This window comes from Muscardinus avellanarius, assembly GCF_963383645.1.
Source record: "Muscardinus avellanarius genome assembly, chromosome: 4".
Classification (NCBI taxonomy): domain Eukaryota; kingdom Metazoa; phylum Chordata; class Mammalia; order Rodentia; family Gliridae; genus Muscardinus; species Muscardinus avellanarius.
In genome coordinates this window covers 69,880,771-69,901,592 of record NC_137789.1, presented here as the reverse complement: position 1 = coordinate 69,901,592, position 20,822 = coordinate 69,880,771, and the positions used below count along the sequence as shown (strand labels likewise).

Genomic DNA, 20,822 nt, shown 5'->3' with positions numbered 1-20,822 from the left:
TCTTGATAAAGTCAAACTTGCTTTTTCTCATGTAGAGTATATCTCCTCTGTTTTCTCCTAAAAGTTCTATAGTTTTGTTTTTTTTTTTTTTTTTACTTTACATTTAAATCTAATTCATTTGAGTTAATTATTATGTAAGGTGGGAGTTTTAGGTCAGTATATTTTTTTCTTTATTTTTTTTCCTTGCATGTGAATGTCTACTTCCAACACTATAATATTACTTCTTTGAAATCCAGTTGCCTTTACACTGTAAAAATTTTAATCAGTCAGCTATACTTCTTTGGGTTACTACTTGCTGAGGCTGTCTTCAAACCTGCAATTCTCCTATCTCAGCTTCCCAAGTACTGGGATTACAGGTTTGTACCACCATACCTGGTTGGTATTTTTTTTTTAATTGAAATTATTTTATCCTAGCAATGTTGCCCTTTTTTTGTATATTACAAAATTTGTACAGAAAACCCTGCTGGAATTTGATTTACAATTTGTAGATCATGCTGGGAAGAACTGATATCTTTACTATTTTCAATTTTCTATCCATGAACATGGTATATTTTTTCTATATAATTCCTTTCATTAGCATTTTTCAGTATAGTATACATGCTTTGTTAAGTTTATTCTTAAATTTTTAATTTTGGGGTACTATTATAAATATTAGTGTTTTAATCCTTTGGCTTTTATTTATTCATTACTAATGTATAGACATGATTATTTGCATGTTGTGACCTTTATAAAGTCACTTCTTGGTTTTAAGAAATTTTTTTCCATCAATATTTTTTGGGATTTAGATAATCTTGTCATCTGTAGAAGAAGATTTTCCAATCTGCATGCTTCTGTTTCTACTCGGTTTCTACTCTATTCTACTCTTCTGTTTCTCCCTCTCATGTTTATTACAAAGTTGAATAGAAGTAATTAGAGTAAACATTGAAAAGAATGGCAAGTGTAAAGATGTAAAGAAATATAACTCTTATCTTTCTCTTGTGTTTTCTAAATTATGTTATACATTTGAAGTAAATGTTATACATTTGAAGCAAAAATAGATTTGAAGTCATTTGTGGTTCTTCATGTATGTTGAAATATTTAAGACAATACTAAGTGGGAAGATAAAGGGACCTATTAAATAGAGATAAAGTTTCTTCCATTCACTCAAATTTGTAAAATCCTATCATCAGTATACTGTGATAAGTTACTTATGGATAACGTAATGTTTAGCACAACCACTAAAAAAATTAAATATTTATATATCTATATCTATATCTATATCTATAACTATATATATGTATATATAAATAGATACACTAAAAAAAACTCCACAGAAAAAATAAAATTCTAAAACTTTTGAGGAGGCCAAACAGCAGCAGGAAAAAAGTCAAAGGAAAGAAAAACAGACTTAGCTATAACATTATCAACTTTTCATTAAATACAAAAGACCTAAGTACAAGAATGAAAAAATAAAAGCATGACAAACTAAAATTTAAAAACATAAACCAACTATAATAGTATCTCCATATCCATAAGAGTCGCATTCCAAGACCCAATAGATGCCCGAAATTGTGGATGGTACCTAATCCTACAAACAGTATGTTTTTACCTATATATACATATACAAATGTAATGCCTTTTCAATCTTAAGTACTTAACACATATTATGACAGTAACTTTTGTAGTCTGAGGTGCAATACCAAAACTAGTACACGTTTCTTTTTCTTTTTCACAAATTTATTGATACAAAATTCATTCTTACTACAGACCTAAGCAACCTTAACATACAATTTTTTCTTTCCTTATTAAATCAAGAATTTTCATCTTTCATTAAAAAAACCACTTTATGGTGTCTCTTCAGCACATCTGAACTGCAAGCATATTGATTTTGGGGCCATTATTATGACAAAAGCACTAAAATACTGTGACACTTGATCTGGTACCTGAGATAGCTACTAAGTGGCTAATGGGTGGGAAGCATACAGTATAGATATGTTAGACAAAGGGGTGATGCACCACATCCTCAGTGGGATGAATTGGGAGAATATAAGATTTAAACTTTAAATTCACACTGAGTGTGGTGGTGCACGCTTGTAATCCCAGTATTTGGGAGGCTGAGACAAGAGGGTCACGCAAGTTCAAAGCCAGCTTCAGCTACTTATGCTCTCAGCAACTTAGTGAGACCCTGTTTCCAAACAAAATATAAAATAGGTTTGAGAGTGTAGCCCAGAAGTAGAAAGCCCCTGGGTTCCATCCCCAGTACCATACACACAGAAAAAAAGACATTAAATTTTAAATTCAAATCAACTTAATCCTTTTGGACTGCATCTAACCATTGATATCTGAAACTGAAACAAAACCTCAGGTAAGGGTCAACTACTGTTTTGAAATATCATATCACACAGTGCAGACATCAAAAAAGCTGGGTGCAAACAATTTATATACATAAATTTGTGAACTCAGATGAATGGACCAATTTCCTCAAGAAGACAAACTACCATGGTTCTCCCAATCTGAAATACTCTATATAGTTCTATAACTACTAAAGTCAATGAATTCATAGTTTAAGAACTACCAAACATGATGATCATGGTTCCCTGTACAGCCTCAGCTACTTAGCAAGGCCCTTCGCAACTCAGTGAGACCCGGTTTCAAAAAATAAAAAGATTTAAAAAATAGGGCTGGGGGTGTAGCTTGGAGGTTCAATGATTCCAGGTTCCACCCCCAGTATCATCATCATCATCATCATCATCATCATCATCATCTCACAATTACTCTACATACCTTGCTTTCCTTCCTTCCTCACACTCAGTTATAAAGCCCTAGTTTTTGCTGAGATCTATGCTTTCCATATCTCATATTTCCATATTTCACTTGCTTCAGGTTCAAGTCCTTGCTTCTTCAAGTCAGTTATGGTAACAATTTATTAATATAATGTTCTCACTGCCCGAAATTCTGAATCCCAGCAATCTATTTATGCCAATATAATTTTATGGAATGCAACATCATTCTACTACTTTGCTTGGCATCTTACCCTTAAGAAAAAGTCAAGCTGGGCGTGGTGACGCATGCTTGTAATCCCAGCATTCGGGAGGCTGAGACGGGAGGATCACGATTCGTGGACAGCCTCAGCTACTTAGTGAGGACCTCTGCAACTTAGTGAGACCTGGTTTCAAAATAAAACAATAAAAAATTGGGCAGGGGGTGTAGTTCAGGGGTTGAATGCCCCTGGGTTCCATCCCCAGACCCACACACACACAAAAAAAAAATCAAAATTCCTTAGCATGGCATAAAAAGTCTTCAATGATCTGCCCCTAATTTTTCTCCCCAGAATATATCTCACAGTCATATAGAACTTCCTGCAGTTCCCAGCGTGCAGCTGTGGTTTCTCGTATGTTCAAGCAAACAGTTCTACTTATAATGTTCTCCTACAGCACATTCATCTGTCAAATGTTCAAGGATAAGGTCTAAGATGATTCCTCTACAAAATTGTTCCTGACTCATAACCCTACCTCATTACTCCTCCTGGAAAGAATTGATGGATTCTTCCTTTGGGTTTCCATCAATTTCACATATGTCTACCCAGTACCCACTTAAAACATCTACTTATTATAAATCTGTCACCTCTTCCTTCCCCAGGAGAGTATCAACTCCTTAAAATCAGAAACCATGTATGAATGCTCCCAAGCTTCCCTAGTATCTAATATAATTGTGAGACACACTGAAGGCATTCAATAACTATTTGTTAAATAAAATAACAAAGACTAATCAGTCTTTTCACTGTGCCCCACTCCCCACCTGGTATCGGGGATTGAATCCAAGGACTCCTTTACCATTGAGCTACATTCCCAGCTCTTTATTTTTTTAGACAAGGTCTTACTAATTGCTGAGGCCATCCTCTAATTTTTCTTGCCTCAGTACCCTGAGTAGCTGAGATTACAGGTATATGTCACCATGCAGAGTTTTTAAATTGTTTTTTTTTTTTTAACTCTATGGTCAAACCAGAATTCATAATAACAAAATTTAATATATAAAAATCTATGTTTTTAAGGTTGTCTCAATAAGCCATAGAGGCAAATCAATAAATTTGCTTTTTCAGTAGAAAACAATTATCAGGCCCCACCCCCCCACACACATATACAAAATAAGCTATCAAGTTAGGATGAGTGCTAACATGCTAATTAATATACACTGTTTCTATGTGCAAAGTAAAGAAGGTTTTTTTTTTTTAATACTTTCTCATCTCACCTTTCTGCTCCTTCATATCCTTCCTCTCACCTACAACTTTATGCTATCTTTGTTAATATATTGGGAGCTTCCCTCAGGCCTCTTCCAGTCCTGTCCTGTCCTATAATTATCCATGTTCCAAAACCATTCATTATTTAAAATTTCTCATTTTCTCAGTTAGGCAAGGCCAGAATATCTGGAAGCAAGAAAGCATTCTCCAAGCTGGGTGTAGTGGTGCATACTTGTAATCCCAGCACTTGGGAGGCTGAGACTGGAGAAGCTCAGTTTGCAGCTAGCCTCAGCTACTTAGTAACTCAACAGCTACTTAGTAACTCAGTGAGACCCTGTTTCTGAAAGGCTCCATTTAGAAGAAAAATCATAAGCCCCTAGCAGCTAGCTAATAGTTAAAACAGCCAGCTAATAGTTAAAAAGAAAAAGTATATTTTACTGCAGCTTACAGCTTAGGAATGTTAAGATATTCGATAAGCCCACCCCATCTTATCTATACTGTCTGGGCCAGAGCGCCTTGACCCGGGAGCTTACTGACTGCACCTGGTATTTTATCTAACACTTGACTACAGAATGTACTTTTCAAATGATTCTGTAATTTTCTGTAAACGCATGCAATTTAGCCCAAAACCCCCTAACTAATGGTCTTTTCCCTATAAATACCCTCAGTTTCAGTGGCTCGGGGCCGAACTCCTATACGAGTCGGCCCCAGTGCACTGGCTCCTTAATAAACCTTTGTTTGCTCATTGCATCAAGGACGTAGTCTCTCGTGGTACTTGACCTCGATTATCCCGAGGTTGATTGAGGGTCTCCCCTCAGCAGGGGTCTTACATACAAAGAAAGCATTCTCCAGAAACCAAAGGACAACATGAGTAAATACTATGCTTAATATTCCCAAAGATTTATCTGCATTTTAAAAGAGGTAGAAATAAATGCAAGTAAATGTGAGAATACTGTAATATGAGAGGTTTCTGAGAAATTTACTAATGGTTGTGGAAGAGAAGGAAAATACAAGTTCATCAACTCAACCCTGGACTAAAGTTGTAATCAAGTTATAATGGAATGAACAAATTTTAGTTAACTGATTTCAAGAAAGCAGTTTTTCATGAAATCTTCAGAATAAAAATAAGAATTTTGAAAAATACTGGGATAATTGTTTTTCGTGAAATTTTCAGAATACAAATAAGAATTTGAACGAAACATTTCTTTGAGGCAGGGTCTTGCTATGATGACCCAGGGTAGCCTCAAAATATAATCCTCCTGCCTCAGCCTCCCAAGTAGCTGGGATTGCAGGCCTATGCCACAGCACCAAGAAAAAATTAAAAACTTTGAAAGAATTGAAAATCATTCTTGATAATATTTAATTTCCAAACTCAGATGTTTGATTTTCTTATACACTTCCAGAGAACCAATTGTGACTGTCTTACACAAAATATTCGGTGACATTAATTTACTAAATCAACAAAGCTGGTCAAGGTGCCCCACACCTGCAATCCCAGTACTTGGGGGATCACAGGTTGAAGGACAGTCTCAGCAAGTAGTGAGATTCTCATCAAACTAGCAAGACCCTGTTTCCAAACAAACTGCCCCTGGGTTCAATCCCCAGTGCCACAAAATAAAAAAATAAAAAAGTAAGTTTAGTCAAGCAAACTGATGAAAGATATCTTAATTATAACCAATAATTGTTAATGTTTTTATAAATGTAGAATAGAAAGCTGGGCATGGTGGCGCACACTTGTAATTCCAGCATTTGGGAGGCTGAGACCTGGAGGATCGCAGTTCCCAGACAGCCTCAGCTACTTGGTGAGGCCCTCTGCAACTCAGTGAGACCCGGTTTCAAAGTAAAGAACAAAAAATAGGGCAGGGGGTGTAGCTCGGAGGTCAAATGCCCCTGGGTTCCATACCCAGACCTGCAAAAAAAAAAAAAAAAAAAAAAAAAAAAAAAAAAGTAGAACGGAAAACTACTTGTATGTAGAATCATATATAGTTTTCTTATATAGTTTTTGTTTGTTTTGTGGTACTAGGGATTGAATCTAGGGCATTCTACCTCTAAGCTATACCCCTAGTTCTTATTTATGTATGTATGTATTTATTTTTCTCTTGGTGCAGATTGAACCCAAAGGCATTTTACCTGTGATCTATTCCCCCAGCCCTTTTATTTATTTATATTTAGTTTTTAGTTTGAGATAGGGTCTAAGTTGCAGATGGCCTCACTTAAATCGCTAAGGCTAGACTCAAACCTGCAATTCCCCAGTCTCAGCTTCCCAAGTACTGGGATTGCAGCCATATACCACCACACCCAACCATATATATATTTTTTATTTGTCTTTGAAGTAGGGTCTCACTAAGTTGCTAATAGTCTCACTACTTGCTTCAAGCCTGAAATCTTCCTGTCTCAGGTGCCTAAGAACTAGGATTACAGGTATGCACCAACATACCCCGTAAGAAAGCAGTATTATTATTAAAAAAAAAAAAAGACATGGAAGACTCAGCAGTCCTCCCAGATACTATGCTAGATACTATGCTAAAATAAACTGAAAACTAATAACTGCAGCTAACCTGTCGATGCAGAGAGGATAAATAAGCTAATGAACACGTTAAATACACACCTCATATTCTACCCTGCTAGGGTGTGAATGACAGTGTCCTGCCCAAATTCACATATTGAAACCTAATCCTCAAAAGCTGGGGCCTATGAAAGGTAACTAGATTATGAGGAGTCCGCACAATTGGGTATAGTGCTCTTTTTTAAGTTCTTTTTTTTTTTTATCTTGAAATATGGTCTCGCTAAATTGCTGAGTATGGTCTCAAACCTGCAATCTTCCTGTCTCAGCCTCCAGATTACTGGGACTACAGATGTGTGGCACTACACCCTAAGAGAACTTTGTTTCTTCCACCAGGTAAGAACACAACTAGAGGGTGCTGTCCATAAGACTGTACCTCACCAGATAGGGAGGAGCTTTAACCTCCAGTCCCCAGAACTATGATAAATAAGTATTTGTTTCTAAGCCATCCCGTTTATGATATTTTGTTATAGCAGCCCAGACAGACTAGAACATACTTTAATAAATCTCAAGAAAAAAGTATGAAAATCTAGAATAGAAAGAAAAAGTATAGCTATTAGAAGACTTTTTGTCATACCTTTTGTTGTTGTTCTGTGGTACTGGGCATTTAGCCCAGGGGCAACCCCAGCCTTATCATCATCATTATTATTATTATTATTATTATTATTATTATTAATTTTGAAACAGGGTCTTGCTAGGTTGCTGACAGGCTAAGTTGCTGAGGCTGGCTTTGATCCTCCTATCTCAGCCTCCCAAATACTGGGATTACAGGCAAAGGCCACTACACCTGGCTTGTCTTACTTTTACAACAGAAAAAAAAAAAAAAAAAGCAAAAAGCAAAAGATGAGAAATGGATCAAAACCAGCAAATCTAAAAAAAAAAAGGCAAATACTCTTTCATGTTTTCCTTAGAACTCTGCTATACACTTGCACCTAGCACAGGTATAGGATGTCTATTGCAAACATAACAAATGCAATAAGAACTGTGAGTGTCCATACTCTAACCAACTGATTTTGGAACAGGGTCTTGCAAAAATGCTAAGGCTGGCATTGAATCTGTAATCAAGTACTAGGATTGCAGGCCTGTGTCACCACACCTACCTTTAAGGGTTTATTTTAAAGAGTTCTGCATATGTAACATTCAATTGATTTTACAAGAATTAATAAAAAGAATCTGGATAGAATTTAAATGTAAATGTCTTCATACTAAAAATCACTTAAATAACAGTACTAATAGGCTAAATAAGAACACAACATAGATAATAGAAAATACAAATGAAATATTGATGAAAGGGAAAAATGAAAATAATGACAATTATGCAATAATTACATTTATATACTGGTAGAAAAAACACTGAGACAGTTATTTTTAGGCAACAAAGTCTTATTTGTAATTTTTTAATATTTTTATTTTAAATGCTATAAAATATTAAGATAAAAAGCAAGCAAGAGTATTTTTAGAGCTGGGAGTGGTGGCCCACTCTTGTAATCCCAGTACTTGGGAGGCTGAGACAGGAAGACTACAGGTTCATTGACAGCCTCAGGTACTTAAGTGAGGCCCTCTGCAACTTGGTGAGACCTTGTTTCAAAATAAAGAATAAAAAATAGGGCTGAGGATATAGCTCAGAGGTACAATTCCCCTGGGTCCTATCCCCAGAAAAGAGCATGTGTGTGTGTGTGTGTGTGTGTGTTTGTGTGTGCGCGCGCGCGCACACACACACACACACACACACACACACACACACACACAGTATTTTTAGGAGATTAGGAATACAAGTATAGTCGGGAGTGGTGGCAAAAGGCTTGTAATCCCAGTACTGGAGAGGCTGAGACAGGAGGACTGCAGTTTGCAGATGGCCTCAGCTACTTAGTGAGCCCTCCACAATGTAGTGAGACCTTGTTTCAAAATAAAGAATAAAAAGTAGGTCTGAGGATGTAGCTCAGAGGTAGAATGTCCCTGGTTCCAGGCCCAGTAATGCAAAAAAAAAAAAAAAAAAAAACAAGTACAATAAAAAGTATTTTATCCAGAATCCTGGGAAAGTTACAGAACAGCTGAAATTTCCAATTCACTTAAATTATCAAAACTTCAGAGTTTTTTTTTAGATTTTTAGAAAATCTTAAAAAGATACACGAGATGAGAATATCCAAAATTTGCTTCACTTACTTACAACACAGAATTAAAATAATACTTGTATGATGAAATCAGGTATTCCATTGTGATCAAACAGAATACCCTTAAAATTGACTCAAAGCCTGGTATGGACCCCTGAAATCATAGGAGTTAGGAAGCTGTGATAGGAGGATTGCAGGTTTGAGACCAGCCTTAGTAATTTAGTGATATTATGTTTCAAATTTCCTAGCCCTATAAAAAATAGGGCTGGGAGCTGGAAGTGGTGGTGTGTGCTTATAATCCCAGCATTCTGGAGGCTGAGACCAGAGGATCGTGGTTCGTGGACAACCTCAGCTACATAGTGAGGCCCTCCCCAACTTAGTGAGACCCTGTTTCAAAATAAAGAATTAAAAAAAAAAATAGGGCAGGGGGTGTAGCTCAAAGGTAGAATACCCCTGGATTCCATCCCCAGACCCTCAAAAAAAAAAAAAAATAGGGCTGGGGGTATAGCTCAGAAGTAGAGCATCCCTGGGATCGATCTCAAGTACCATAAAAATAATAATAATTTTAAAAAGATTGACTCAAATGTGGAGAGCTATATTTTTCTGTGTTGTTTCTTTGCCTGTCGGGAGTTTTGTCCTTTTCCTTTTTGTAACCTGCTACAGATATTTAGTATGGTGAATAAGGGCACAGGTCAGGACTGCCACATTAAGCCAAAAAGCAAGCATTGTGAAAGTCCCAAGACAGCATTTCAGATTTTGGGATTAGAAATGTCCAACCAGTAAACCGGGTATGGTATGGTAGTGCATGCTTGTAATCTCAGTGCTTGCGAAGCTGAGATAGAAGGATAAGCAGGTTTGTAAATAGTTTCAGCTACTTAGTGAGGCCCTACATAACTGAGACCTGTTTCAAAAATAAAAAATAGGGCTTGTGGTGTAACTTGGAGGTAGAATGTCCCTGGGTCCAATCCTCAATTCCACAAAGAAGAACAAAAAAGAAATATTCAACCAGTGAAGTCTATGCAAATGTTCCATAATTTAAAAATCTGTGCAATCTGAAATACTTTTGGTCTCTAGTATTTCAGATAAGGGACAGACATGAAATACTATTCATCAATACAAATAAAGTATTGATACATGTACAACATGTGCTGTCTAGCCCCGTGCCCTTCAACAAGTCACCTACCTCTGTAAAGAGGGTTAAGTCAGGTAAGGCAGGGAAAGCCATTACTGTAAGTGAGTGTTCCTGGTCCTGGATCCAGAGCAGTGAGCACAGGATGCCCCTGAGGCCAGCTCATAGGGCCCATCTCACCTGGTCTCCTATGCTGCTTATTGTTGCTGCCACCACTTCTGATATCTACCTGTTCTTCCTTTCCCCTTTTTCTTTTTCTTTCTCTTCTATACTACTGAGACTTTGCCAATAAATTATGGTAATTTTTATTGTTATTCTCAGCTAAATTTTTTTTGGGGGGGTACTGGGGATGGAACCCAGGGGCATTCTACCTCCAAGCTACACTCCCAGTCCTTTTTTTTTTTTTTAAATTCTTTAGTTTGAAACAGGGTCTCACTCAGAAGAGCCTCACTTAGTAGCTGAGGCTGTCCGCAAACCATGATCCTCTGGTCTCAGCCTCCCGAATGCTGGGATTACAAGCGTGCACTATCATGTCCGGCTCTCAGCTAAATTATTTCTTGCTTTGCACTAGAGGAGTACTTTTAAGTTAGAGGTTAAAAAAATACCTTATCACTGTAAAACACACACACACACACACACACACACACACACACACACACGTGCACTAAAATAATAGAGTAAAAGAAAGTACCAGTTCTTTTTTTTTTTTCCTCAAGCACAGCTCCAGTTTGTATTTAATACTCTGATATATACTCTCTGTTTTCTATGCATTCACATATATTTAGTGCTATATGTATTTAAAAAGAAGGAGGAAAAGAACCCTCGAAATCCTTTCTGGAAATTTCTTGCATTTGTTTTGTTGTGGAAGTTAGGCTGCCACAAGCCAAGTAATACCAGAAGCTAGGAAGAGGCAGGGGAAGGATTCATCCCTTGAGTCTTAAGAGGTAAGAGGCTGTGGCCTCCAGAACTGAGAGTTAATTTCTTTGCTTTAGGTTTATGGTTATTTGTTTAGGCAGCCTTAGGAAAGTAATGCCTGGAATTGGGAGTTACAAGAATTATCTATAAATAGGCACTCAGTATCATATTGGGGTGATGAAAATGTTCTAAAACTGAATTTGGCAATGTTGCAACAATTAAGTAAATTTGCTAAAAATCCTTACTTTAAATTGGTAATTTTCACAGAAAGTTATACCTCAATAAAGTTTTTTAAAAAAAGTCAGTAGCAGTTGGGGCATAGCTCAGTGACAGACCACTTGCTTAGCACGTATGAGGCCTGGGTTCTATCACAGTATTGCAAAAAAGAGCACCAAAAGTTAACAGAGATAAGGTTATCTTCTTGGTTGAAAATATATACTAGGACTATAAATGTAAACAGACTGAATAAAGACCATAGTGATTCTCCTCAGTCTTAAATGTCTGGCCTGGGTTCAATTCCAGCACCAAAATAAAAAAATAAAGTGCTTGACCTTTATACTTTTTTATATACTTTTATATACTTTTATGAGCCAAAGATAGTATTTGATTATACATGTATAAACATGTATTTGTATACTCTATAAATGGAAGCTCAAATAAATGAACTAGATGTGAAAGGTTAGGGAAAAGAGAACTTCTTAGTTTCCTAAGGCTGACTAAACAAATAACCATAAAACCTAATGCAAAATAAATTTACTCTCAGTTCTGGAAGCCAGAGCCACACTACCTCTTAAGGCTCAAGGGAAAAATCCTTCCCTGCCTCTTCCTAGCTTCTGGTGGCTTCTGGCATCACTTGGCTTGCAGCAACCTAACTCCAATCGCCACTTCTACTTTCACATGACTTTCAATAACAGTCATTAGACTTAGGGCCCACTCTAATCCAAGACCATTTCATATTGAGATCCTTAACTAATTACATCCGCAAAGATCGTGTTTCAGAAATAAATCAGACAAGTAAAAGGCTCATTCTCTTCAAGGGGGGAGGGGCATCTGACAACTCAAATTTAAAATTGTTCTGTATCATTCTCAGCAGAAAATATAGGTTTTAGTGTCCTTTTCTTGGGAAAAAAATTATACTGTTAACTATTATACCATCAGGAAATCCTATCAGTAATAAAATGTAAAATACATGTAAACACCGGGTAAAAATATTTTATTGCATAAAACCCTATTTCCCACATTTTCTCTCCTTGTTTTCCCCATTGACGTGTATGCTATCTCTACTGAGGTGTATGCTATCTCCAACTACCCTACAGCTCTAGCTACAAACTGAATGTCATCCTCTTTGTCACTCAAAACAACCTATTAGAAAATTCTATCAACTTTTTCACAATATATCCCAATATCAAAAATTTTCACACCTTCCACTACCAACAGCCTTGTCTAAGTCTCCATCATCTTGGGCTAGAGTGGGCCTTTAAAAATGGAACTGTGCTGTTACTCCCCTATTCAAAACTCTGCAGAGGTTTGCCCCCAGTTATAATAATCAGCTTTCCTCTGCCCTAGCCATGCAAACTCCTTGCATCTTGAAAATACACCAAATAGAGCCGGGTGTGGTGGCACACGCTTGTAATCCCAACATTTGGGAGGCTGAGACTGGAGGATCTCAGTTCGTGGACAGCCTCAGCTACTTAGTGAGACCCTTTGCAACTCAGTGAGACCCTGTTTCAAAATAAAGAAAAAAAATAGGGCTGGAGGTGTTGCACAAAGGCAGAATGCCCCTGGGTTCTATCCCCAGTACTGCAAAAACACATATACCAAACACACATTGATCTCTTTTGTTCCATTTCTGCTTCATCCAGGTACTTATAGGCCGAATCCCTCACCACATAACTTCTTTCCTCATATGTTACTTCAGAGAGGTCTTTCCTGACAACCCTATCTAAAGTGGCACTCCCAGCCTTCCCTTTACCCTGTTGAACTACTTCTTCATATAACAATCTGAAATTATGATATATGCTAGTTTGCGGGTTTTGTCACCTTCACCCACTGGAACATAACGTTTCATGAAAGTATGTTTGGTTCACTGCTACAGGACCAGCACTGGAGCAGTACCTGAAACACAACAGATTCCTTCAATAGCTGAATGAAGAATATAACTAGCTTTTTTAAGCGGAGCCTTGCTATATTGCCCAAGCTGGTCTAGAATTCCAACTCTCAAGTAATCCTCCCCGATTCAGCCTCTGGAAGTACCTGAAACTACAGACATGTACCATTGCACCCAGAAAGACTATATCTAGTTTGAATGGCAATAACAATTTATTCATGTACATTTCATTTTCAAATACCCCCACTCCTCCTCCACATTTTGTGAAGGCTATTATGACAAATATTTCCCTAAATTATTTCCCATTCACAATTTCCTCTGAAGTTAAACCTTATAAGAAGAGACAAACTAGTTACCTGCCACTAGATGGAGTAAGAAAAAAAAAAAAAAAAACCAGTTAGCAAAATGTATCTTCCAATCTGGATCATCCCAATTGCTCCTTATTTCTGATTTTTTTCTTTCCCATACTGCCAAAAGGACTAATGCTTTCCCCAAACACATGACTATTCTGAACAATGATCTCAATAGTTAGGGCTACTGTGTATTTACTGTCTTTCCCCTTAAACACTGTCCCAAAGTAACAATGGAACAATGTATCTGTAAACTACATTTATAGACTGAAAAGGGGCCAAGTAACAGGAAAAACTAAGAAAATTGGACAGGTTTCTTCCTTACAGGACATTTCAGAATCTTAACATTTTTCATGTGCACTGTAAATTTCCAAAATAGAAACAGATTATATACTATAATCTATTTTTTTAACTCAATTTTTTCAAAGAGCTTCCCTAAGAGCCAGGTGTGGTGGTGCACGCTTATAATCCCCGCACTTGGGAGGCAGAGACAGGAGGATCGTGCAGGTTCGAAGCCAGCCCGGTGCTGGCTTAGGAGACCCTGTTTCCAAATAAAAATGTAAAAATAGGTCTGGGCGTATAGCCCGTAGGTAGAAGGGCTTCCAGGAACCCCAGTACCATAAAAAAAAAAAAACACCAAAATCTCTTTTAGTCATTTCATTAATTATATTTTTCTTCCCTAGCCATCTCAAAACTCAGGCAAGTCTGACTTACTAAAAACATTTTTTACTTCAGGTATCAAGGAAGGATTTGAGACTTGCAAATTGATTTAAGCTATAATTAAAGTGTTCAATGTCTGTGGGATATTATTTGGGGATACTTCATTTCTTGTAAATGGTAAAGACTGACAGAAATTAATAATGTCACCAGACTAGTACTATAAGAAATTTAAGTCAGTAGTGTCTATTTATAATATGATAACATAAATCCATACCAGCCAAATGTGGTGACACACACCTGTAACCCCAGCATTTGAGAGGTTTGACAGGGGAATCAGAGGTTCAAGACCAGCCTCAGCATCTTAGTGAAACGCATAGCAACCTAGTGAGAATGTTTCAAAACAAAGAAAAGTAAAAAGGATTTGGGGTGTACCTCAGAGGTAGAATGCCCCTAGGTTCAATATCCAATACCAAGCAAATAAATAAAATAAATCCATACCCTCTCTGAGGTAAAAATTACTTCTGAAACAATTTTCTCCATCATTCTCCCATATCCCTGAAGGAAACCTCCCCCCCACCCCCTTTACAGCTTTTACAAGCCTACCTTCTATTTATTTTATTCTTTCACTTTGATGCTGAGGATTCAACTCAAGGGTGTTCTAGCTCTGAGTTATAACCCTTTTTACTTTTATTTTGAAACTGGGTCTAAGTTGTAGAGGGCCTCAAGTTGCCCAGGCTGGCCATGAACCTGTGCCTCTCTGGTCTCAGCCTCCGGAGTACTGGGATTACAAGTGTACACCAATAAGACCTGCTCTCTCTCTCTTTCCTTTAAATCCTTCTTCTGACCGCCCCTTTCACTCCTGCTTTGTATCAGTGCCTCTTTTCAACTTTGAACTCTCTTATTCTAATATCTGTAGAATATCTTCATAAATACCTGAAGTCAGAAGACAAAAGCTCAACTAGTCACAGCTCCTAGCATCTAGGAAACTCCTGAAACTTAAAGGGCTGACTGGAATATCCCAACTGCACCCTCCCCAAGAGACAAACAATGCTCTTCAAGCCCAATCCCATAACAATCCTAAATTCTTTGAAACTAAAAATAGCTCAGCTGTTGTCTCATCTGCCAGCAGATGGCCAGACTATTTTTAATTCAGGATTCTCCAGAGCAAGAGTGGATCAGACTAAGCTAGGGCAGCCTAGCCGTCCTCACTCTGCAGGGCTCAGTGTTCACTGCAGAGAGCTGTAGTAGAACAGGTACCAAGAGAGGGCGGCCTGGAGCTGTTCTGGGGCCTACCTGCTTCAAAGCAATTGTAAGGACAAAACAGGGAGGCCTTTTTTTTTTTTTTTAACCAATATTCAAAATAAAATCTGACATGTAAGAAAATTTGAAATAAGTTTAAATAACTTTTCATACTTTTTAAAGATCTATTTTTCTTTTTGTGAAAATAAGTCTTTATGAAGTATCTTTAAGAATAGATTTTAATTAAAAATATTTTCTAAAAGCTATACTTTTTAATCCATATAGTGCTCTTAAGAATACATAATAATCTGTAATTTGACATTATTTATATAAAAACAAAAAAACTGAGGGGTACTGGGGATTAAACCCAGGGGCATTCCACCTCTGAGCTACACCCTCAGCTCTTTAATTTTTTTTAGTGCTAAGGATTGAACCCAAGGGCATTCTACCTCCAACCTATACCCCCAGCCCTATTGAAACGGTCTCACTAAGTTGTGGAGGGGCTCACAAGTTGCTGAGGCTGGCCTCAAACCTGTGATCCTCCTGTCTCAGCCTTCCAAATAGGGAATTACAAGCATGTGCCACCACACCCATCCTTTTTTTTTTAAACCTTAAAGCAGGCTCTCACTAAATTCCTGAGGCTGCATCCTTCTAACTCAGCATCCCAAGCATGAGATTATAGATGTGAGCCACTTTGCCCAGCCCAGAAAACTTTTTTTAAACTAGTCATTTTGTAAAAAGTAGATGAATTATTAATGGATATACAGGTATCAATGCTCTGAAATCTACTCACATAATTTTCAAGCAAAACCCAATAAGGTTGAAAATCTGACATATGTATTTTTTTGTTTACTGACCATCTCCTTTCAACTCCATGTAGTGCTCAATAATACTTGAGAGAATGAATATCCAGAAAGGCACAATTGTAAGAGTTATAACAAGACACAAAGTGACCTCTGTACCTCCACCATCTAACCCCCATCTACTCACAATCTATAGATGAAATGAATGACCAAAATAGGCCACTCGAGTTAGCCTTCCCATCCTGCTTGATGATCATATGGATTATTAAGAGACCAAAGTGGGCCAGGCCCATGTCTCAATCATGAGGAGTTCTAGAATACTTTAGCATCAACATATATTTTAGAGGATAATATCTTACTGCAAGATATACTTCCTACAAAATAAAATGTGTAACCCCTATGGACTTATGTTTGAATGATAATATAGGTGGATAAGTGGAAGGAAACTAACATAGATGGAAGGAAAAAAACAGTTCACCAGGCATGGTGGTACACGCCTGTAATCCCAGCATTTGGAGTGCTGAGACAGAAGGATCTTGGTTCAAGGACAGCCTCTGCTACTACTTTGGCCCTTTGGAACTCAGTGAGACCTTGTTTCAAAATAAAGAATAAGGCCAGGCGTGGTGGCGCACGCTTGTAATCCCAGCACTTAGGAGGTGGAGACGCAGGTTTGAAGCCAGCTGCACTGGCTTAAGAGACCCTGTTTCCAAAAATAAAATAGGTCTGGGAGTGTAGCCAGGAGGTAGAAGGGCTTCCAGGAACCCCAGTACCAACCCCCCCAAAAAAAATTAAAGAATAAAAAATAGGGCTGGGAGTGTAGCTCAGAGGTAATGTGTCCCTAGGTTCTAACCCCAGTACCACAAAATAATATAAATAAACAGAAGAAACAGTTCGCCAGGGATCAGCTACTATGAGACTGCACAGTGAGATTTTACTTTGTAAGAGGTTAACTTTTACAGGATATAAAAATGATTTATAGATGTTAAGATGGTATCCTGTTGCCTAGTCCCTGCAAAATCAGCTGCTAACTAGGAAGGGATGAAAAAGTAAACTGCAGCTGGCGTGGCGGCGCACGCTTGTACTCCCTGCGCTTGGGAGGTGGAGACAGGAGGATCGCACAGGTTCAAAGCCAGCCGTATGCGCTGGCTTAAGAGACCCTGTTTCCAAACAAAAAAAGTATAAAAATAGGTCTGGGAGTGTAGCCCAGAGGTAGAAGGGTGTCCAGGAACCCCAGTACCACCAAAAAAGAAAAAAGAAAAAAAAAGTAAACTGCAAAATCTGGAATAGGCAATTGTACAGCTAGCACACACAGTACTAAATAATTTCCACCTCTAGAAATGGCAAGGACCCATTTAGAGAGCGATAGGCCCTCTAAAGACTCCAATCAAGAATACCAAATGCACAAGGCATTCACATTCATGGCACATTAGAAGGGATATGACCATACAATCATTAAGTTCAATATTTTTTATAGAAAAGGAAATTAAAGCCCAAGAACTGGTTTAATAACACTGCAATGTAACAGAATTGGGACTTAACGCTGGGATTCCAGGCTTTCATTCCCTTGAGAGCTCCATTAGAACATGTCTACTTATGTTAGCATTTTGAAGAGAGGAAAAATATACACAGATATACAATATGCTGTTTCTTTAGATATTTATAAATTTGGGGGTGTGTGTGGTACTAGGCATGGAACCCAGGGGCTTTCTACCTCTGGGCTACACTCCCAGACCAATTTTATATTTTATTTGAAAACAGGGTCTCACTAAGTTGCTGTAGCCTCACTCAGTAGCCGAGCCTGGTTTCAAACCTGCGCAATTCTCCTGTCTTAGCCTCCCAAGGACTGGGATTACAAATGTGCAACACCATGCCTGGCTGATATTTATAATTTAACACATTAAAATATTAAATTTTTCTAACATGAAAAATCTAAGTTCTCAACAACTAAAACTTTAATTTGAATCTCTTATATTCCTTATCTGGCCAAATTACTCATGGACCTACATGCATCAATTCTTTTAAAAATCCTAAAATCACTCCTTTCCTGGTGCCACTCCAATTTAATAATTATTCCTTCCAGGACCCAGATACAAATTCAATTTCTGCCACTACAGAACTGTTTCTCATATACGTAGAAGAGTCTTTTGTTAGCTACAAGAATGACAAAATGGAACTTCCAATCAAAGAGGAAGGCAAAAAACTATGCCTAACCCCACTGTACTACAAATTCAAAAATTTTTCAACTAAAATTTCTTCGATGTTTTTCATATCACCAATTTTAAGCATCCAGAAAAAAAGCGAAACTCTTTACCATGTCATAACAGGTTAAATGATAGTCTGTTTTAATAATCAAAAGGCAAAATTGCTTTTCAGTTGTCTTAACCCCTTACTTCAGCATACATTTGAGTTTCTGTGGATTTTTTTCCTCTTCAAGCACACCCCTCCCCAAAAGAGCTCATTTAAGAAGCTTCATTTCTTGCCAATTTAGCCTAATCTATTTCCACTGCTATAAAAAGTGTATGCATCAGGAATTTATCTTTGTGTTAAATGTTCTAGTCTCTCCTTAAGGATTTCATCTTCAATAGATGCGATCTAGCAGCGGGTTCCCTTTAACAATTCCTTATCTGCCTGCCCTGGCTATCGGCATTGTTTGGATTTTTCCCTGCTGCAGGCTTCAATACACTAGTTCTCTTCCATCTCAACTATAAATCACAACTGACGCTTAAGAGCAGCTGCACTGTCCAGACATGTGGCTGGTGGGTGTCATTGTCTTTTTCATTTTCCAAACTCTCCCTTTGCGAGTCACCTCTTACCTTCCCTATTCTGAGGCTGCCGCCCCCACCCGTAACCTCTGGTCTTGTTCTTCCAGGTCGGGCCCCGCCAGGGACGACGCTACCGTTCCCGGCCGCGGCGGGGGTGTCGGGACGCGCCGCCCCTCGCAAGCCCCTTTCCTCGCGACTGTCAACAAGGGACCAACTTGAGCCTGTCTTCCCAAAGTGCCACGCCAAACGATAAAGTTATGGCAATTCCGAGACGGAACCCTCCCCACGCCCCACCCTGACACGCCGGCCCCACCTCGATTTCCAGGCTAATAAACAACAGCTCCTCCGCCTCATCACAAAGGACCTGGAATACGGTCCGCACGCTCGGCCCGGCCTCCAGGCCTCCCCGGCCGAGCCCGGGGCCCGCGACCCCGGCCCCGACCCCGACCCCGGCCCCGGCCCCGGCCCCGCTCCGACCCCGGCCCCGGCCCCGCTCCGGCCCCGGCCCCGGCCCCGGCCAGCGCGGCCCCCGGCGGGCGGGCGGCCCAGGCCGGCTCCGGGACGCCGCCCCGCCCGGCCCCAGCGCACCTAGCGCCACCTCGCAGGCTTTGCGCAGCTGGGAGTGATGCGCCTTCTTCACTTCCTTGTCGGCCAGGATCTTCTCCAGGGCCCGGGTCAGGAACATGTTCTTGGTCTTCTTGCCCTCATGCATGGACGCGGCGGGCGGCCCGGCGGGCGGGCGGCGGGGGGGCGCCGGCTGCGGCCCGGGCCGGGGCGGGGGCGCTCAGAGGCCCGGCGACGGCGCGGCTGCCCTGGCTCCTGTGGGGACTCGCACCCGCCGCGGCCGCGGACTGGCCTCCATCACCGCCGACCTGCCCCGGCCGCCATGTTGGGAGGAAACGACGCGTCACGCAGCGGCCGAACGGCTGCAGAGGAGGAAGCGGCGCGGCGCTGCCCGCCCAGAGCCGCGGCGCCGGGGAGGGCGGAGGCGGCGCGGGGAGCGGCCGACCGCGGCTACGGCGGCCGGCGGGGCTGCGCGCTCCCGGCACGGCGTGGGGCGTGGCGGCCGCGGCGCCCGCGCCCCCTCGAGACCCCGTCCCCTCGCGAGCCCCTCCCCGCGAGACGCCCCCGAGAGACACCCGCGAGACCCCCGCCCCCGAGAGACCCCGCCCCTCTCGAGACCCCGCCCCCGTGAGACCCCGCCCTCCTCGCGAGACCCCGCCCCTCGCGAGCCCCTCCCCGCGAGACGCCCCCGAGAGACACCCGAGAGACACCCGCGAGACCCCGCCCCTCGCGAGACCCTCCCCGCGAGACCCCGCCCCTCGCGAGACCCCGCCCCTCGCGAGCCCCTCCCCGCGAGACGCCCCCGAGAGACACCCGCGAGACCCCCGCCCCCCGCGAGACCCCGCCCTCCTCGCGAGACCCCGCCCCTCACCAGACCCCGCCCCTCGCGAGACCCTCCCCGCGAGACGCCCCCAAGAGACCCCCGCGAGACCCCCGCCCCCCGCGAGACCCCGCCCCTCGCGAGACCCTCCCCGCGAGACCCCCGCCCTCCTCCTGAGCCCCTCCCCGCGAGACCCCCCTGCGAGCCCGTCTCCGCGAGACCCCCCCCCCCGCGGGGCCTCGCCCCTTTGAGAGACCTCCGCCCCCACCTTCAGGACTCTTGCATTTAGTTCGCAGGTGCTTGAACTTGCTACCCAAGACCGTGCCCTCTGACTACCTTAAGGGTTCTGTTTTGGGAAAAGTAAGCTAAAGCCAATTGACAAGGACTCAGGAATGTTTCCGGTTTTCGTCCCCGTAGGATTGAGTCGGTATACTGGAGTACCGGTCCCTTCTGAACTGACTTTTTTTTTTTTTTTTGAATTGGCTCTTTAAGGGGATGCTTCTGACTTGAGGTCCATGAGAAGAGCTCTTTCTTTCTATACCTTTAATACTAGGATTCAGTTCCGAACCGGAAAACCAGTTTC

The 20,822-nt window shown here is 40.8% G+C and overlaps 1 protein-coding gene across 5 annotated transcripts in view; it reads right to left on the bottom strand.

The window, feature by feature from the left end:
* Positions 1-19,567, bottom strand: part of ARFGEF1 (ARF guanine nucleotide exchange factor 1) — a gene marked incomplete at both ends in the record, with an annotated part of 145,610 nt that extends 126,043 nt beyond the window's left edge. For all 5 annotated transcript variants that reach the window (XM_080694651.1, XM_080694654.1, XM_080694653.1 and 2 more), the window contains one exon: positions 19,444-19,567. In XM_080694651.1, the coding sequence (XP_080550777.1) occupies positions 19,444-19,567 (124 nt within the window). The remainder of the gene's footprint in view (positions 1-19,443) is intronic.
* Between the last annotated feature and the right edge of the window lie 1,255 nt (positions 19,568-20,822).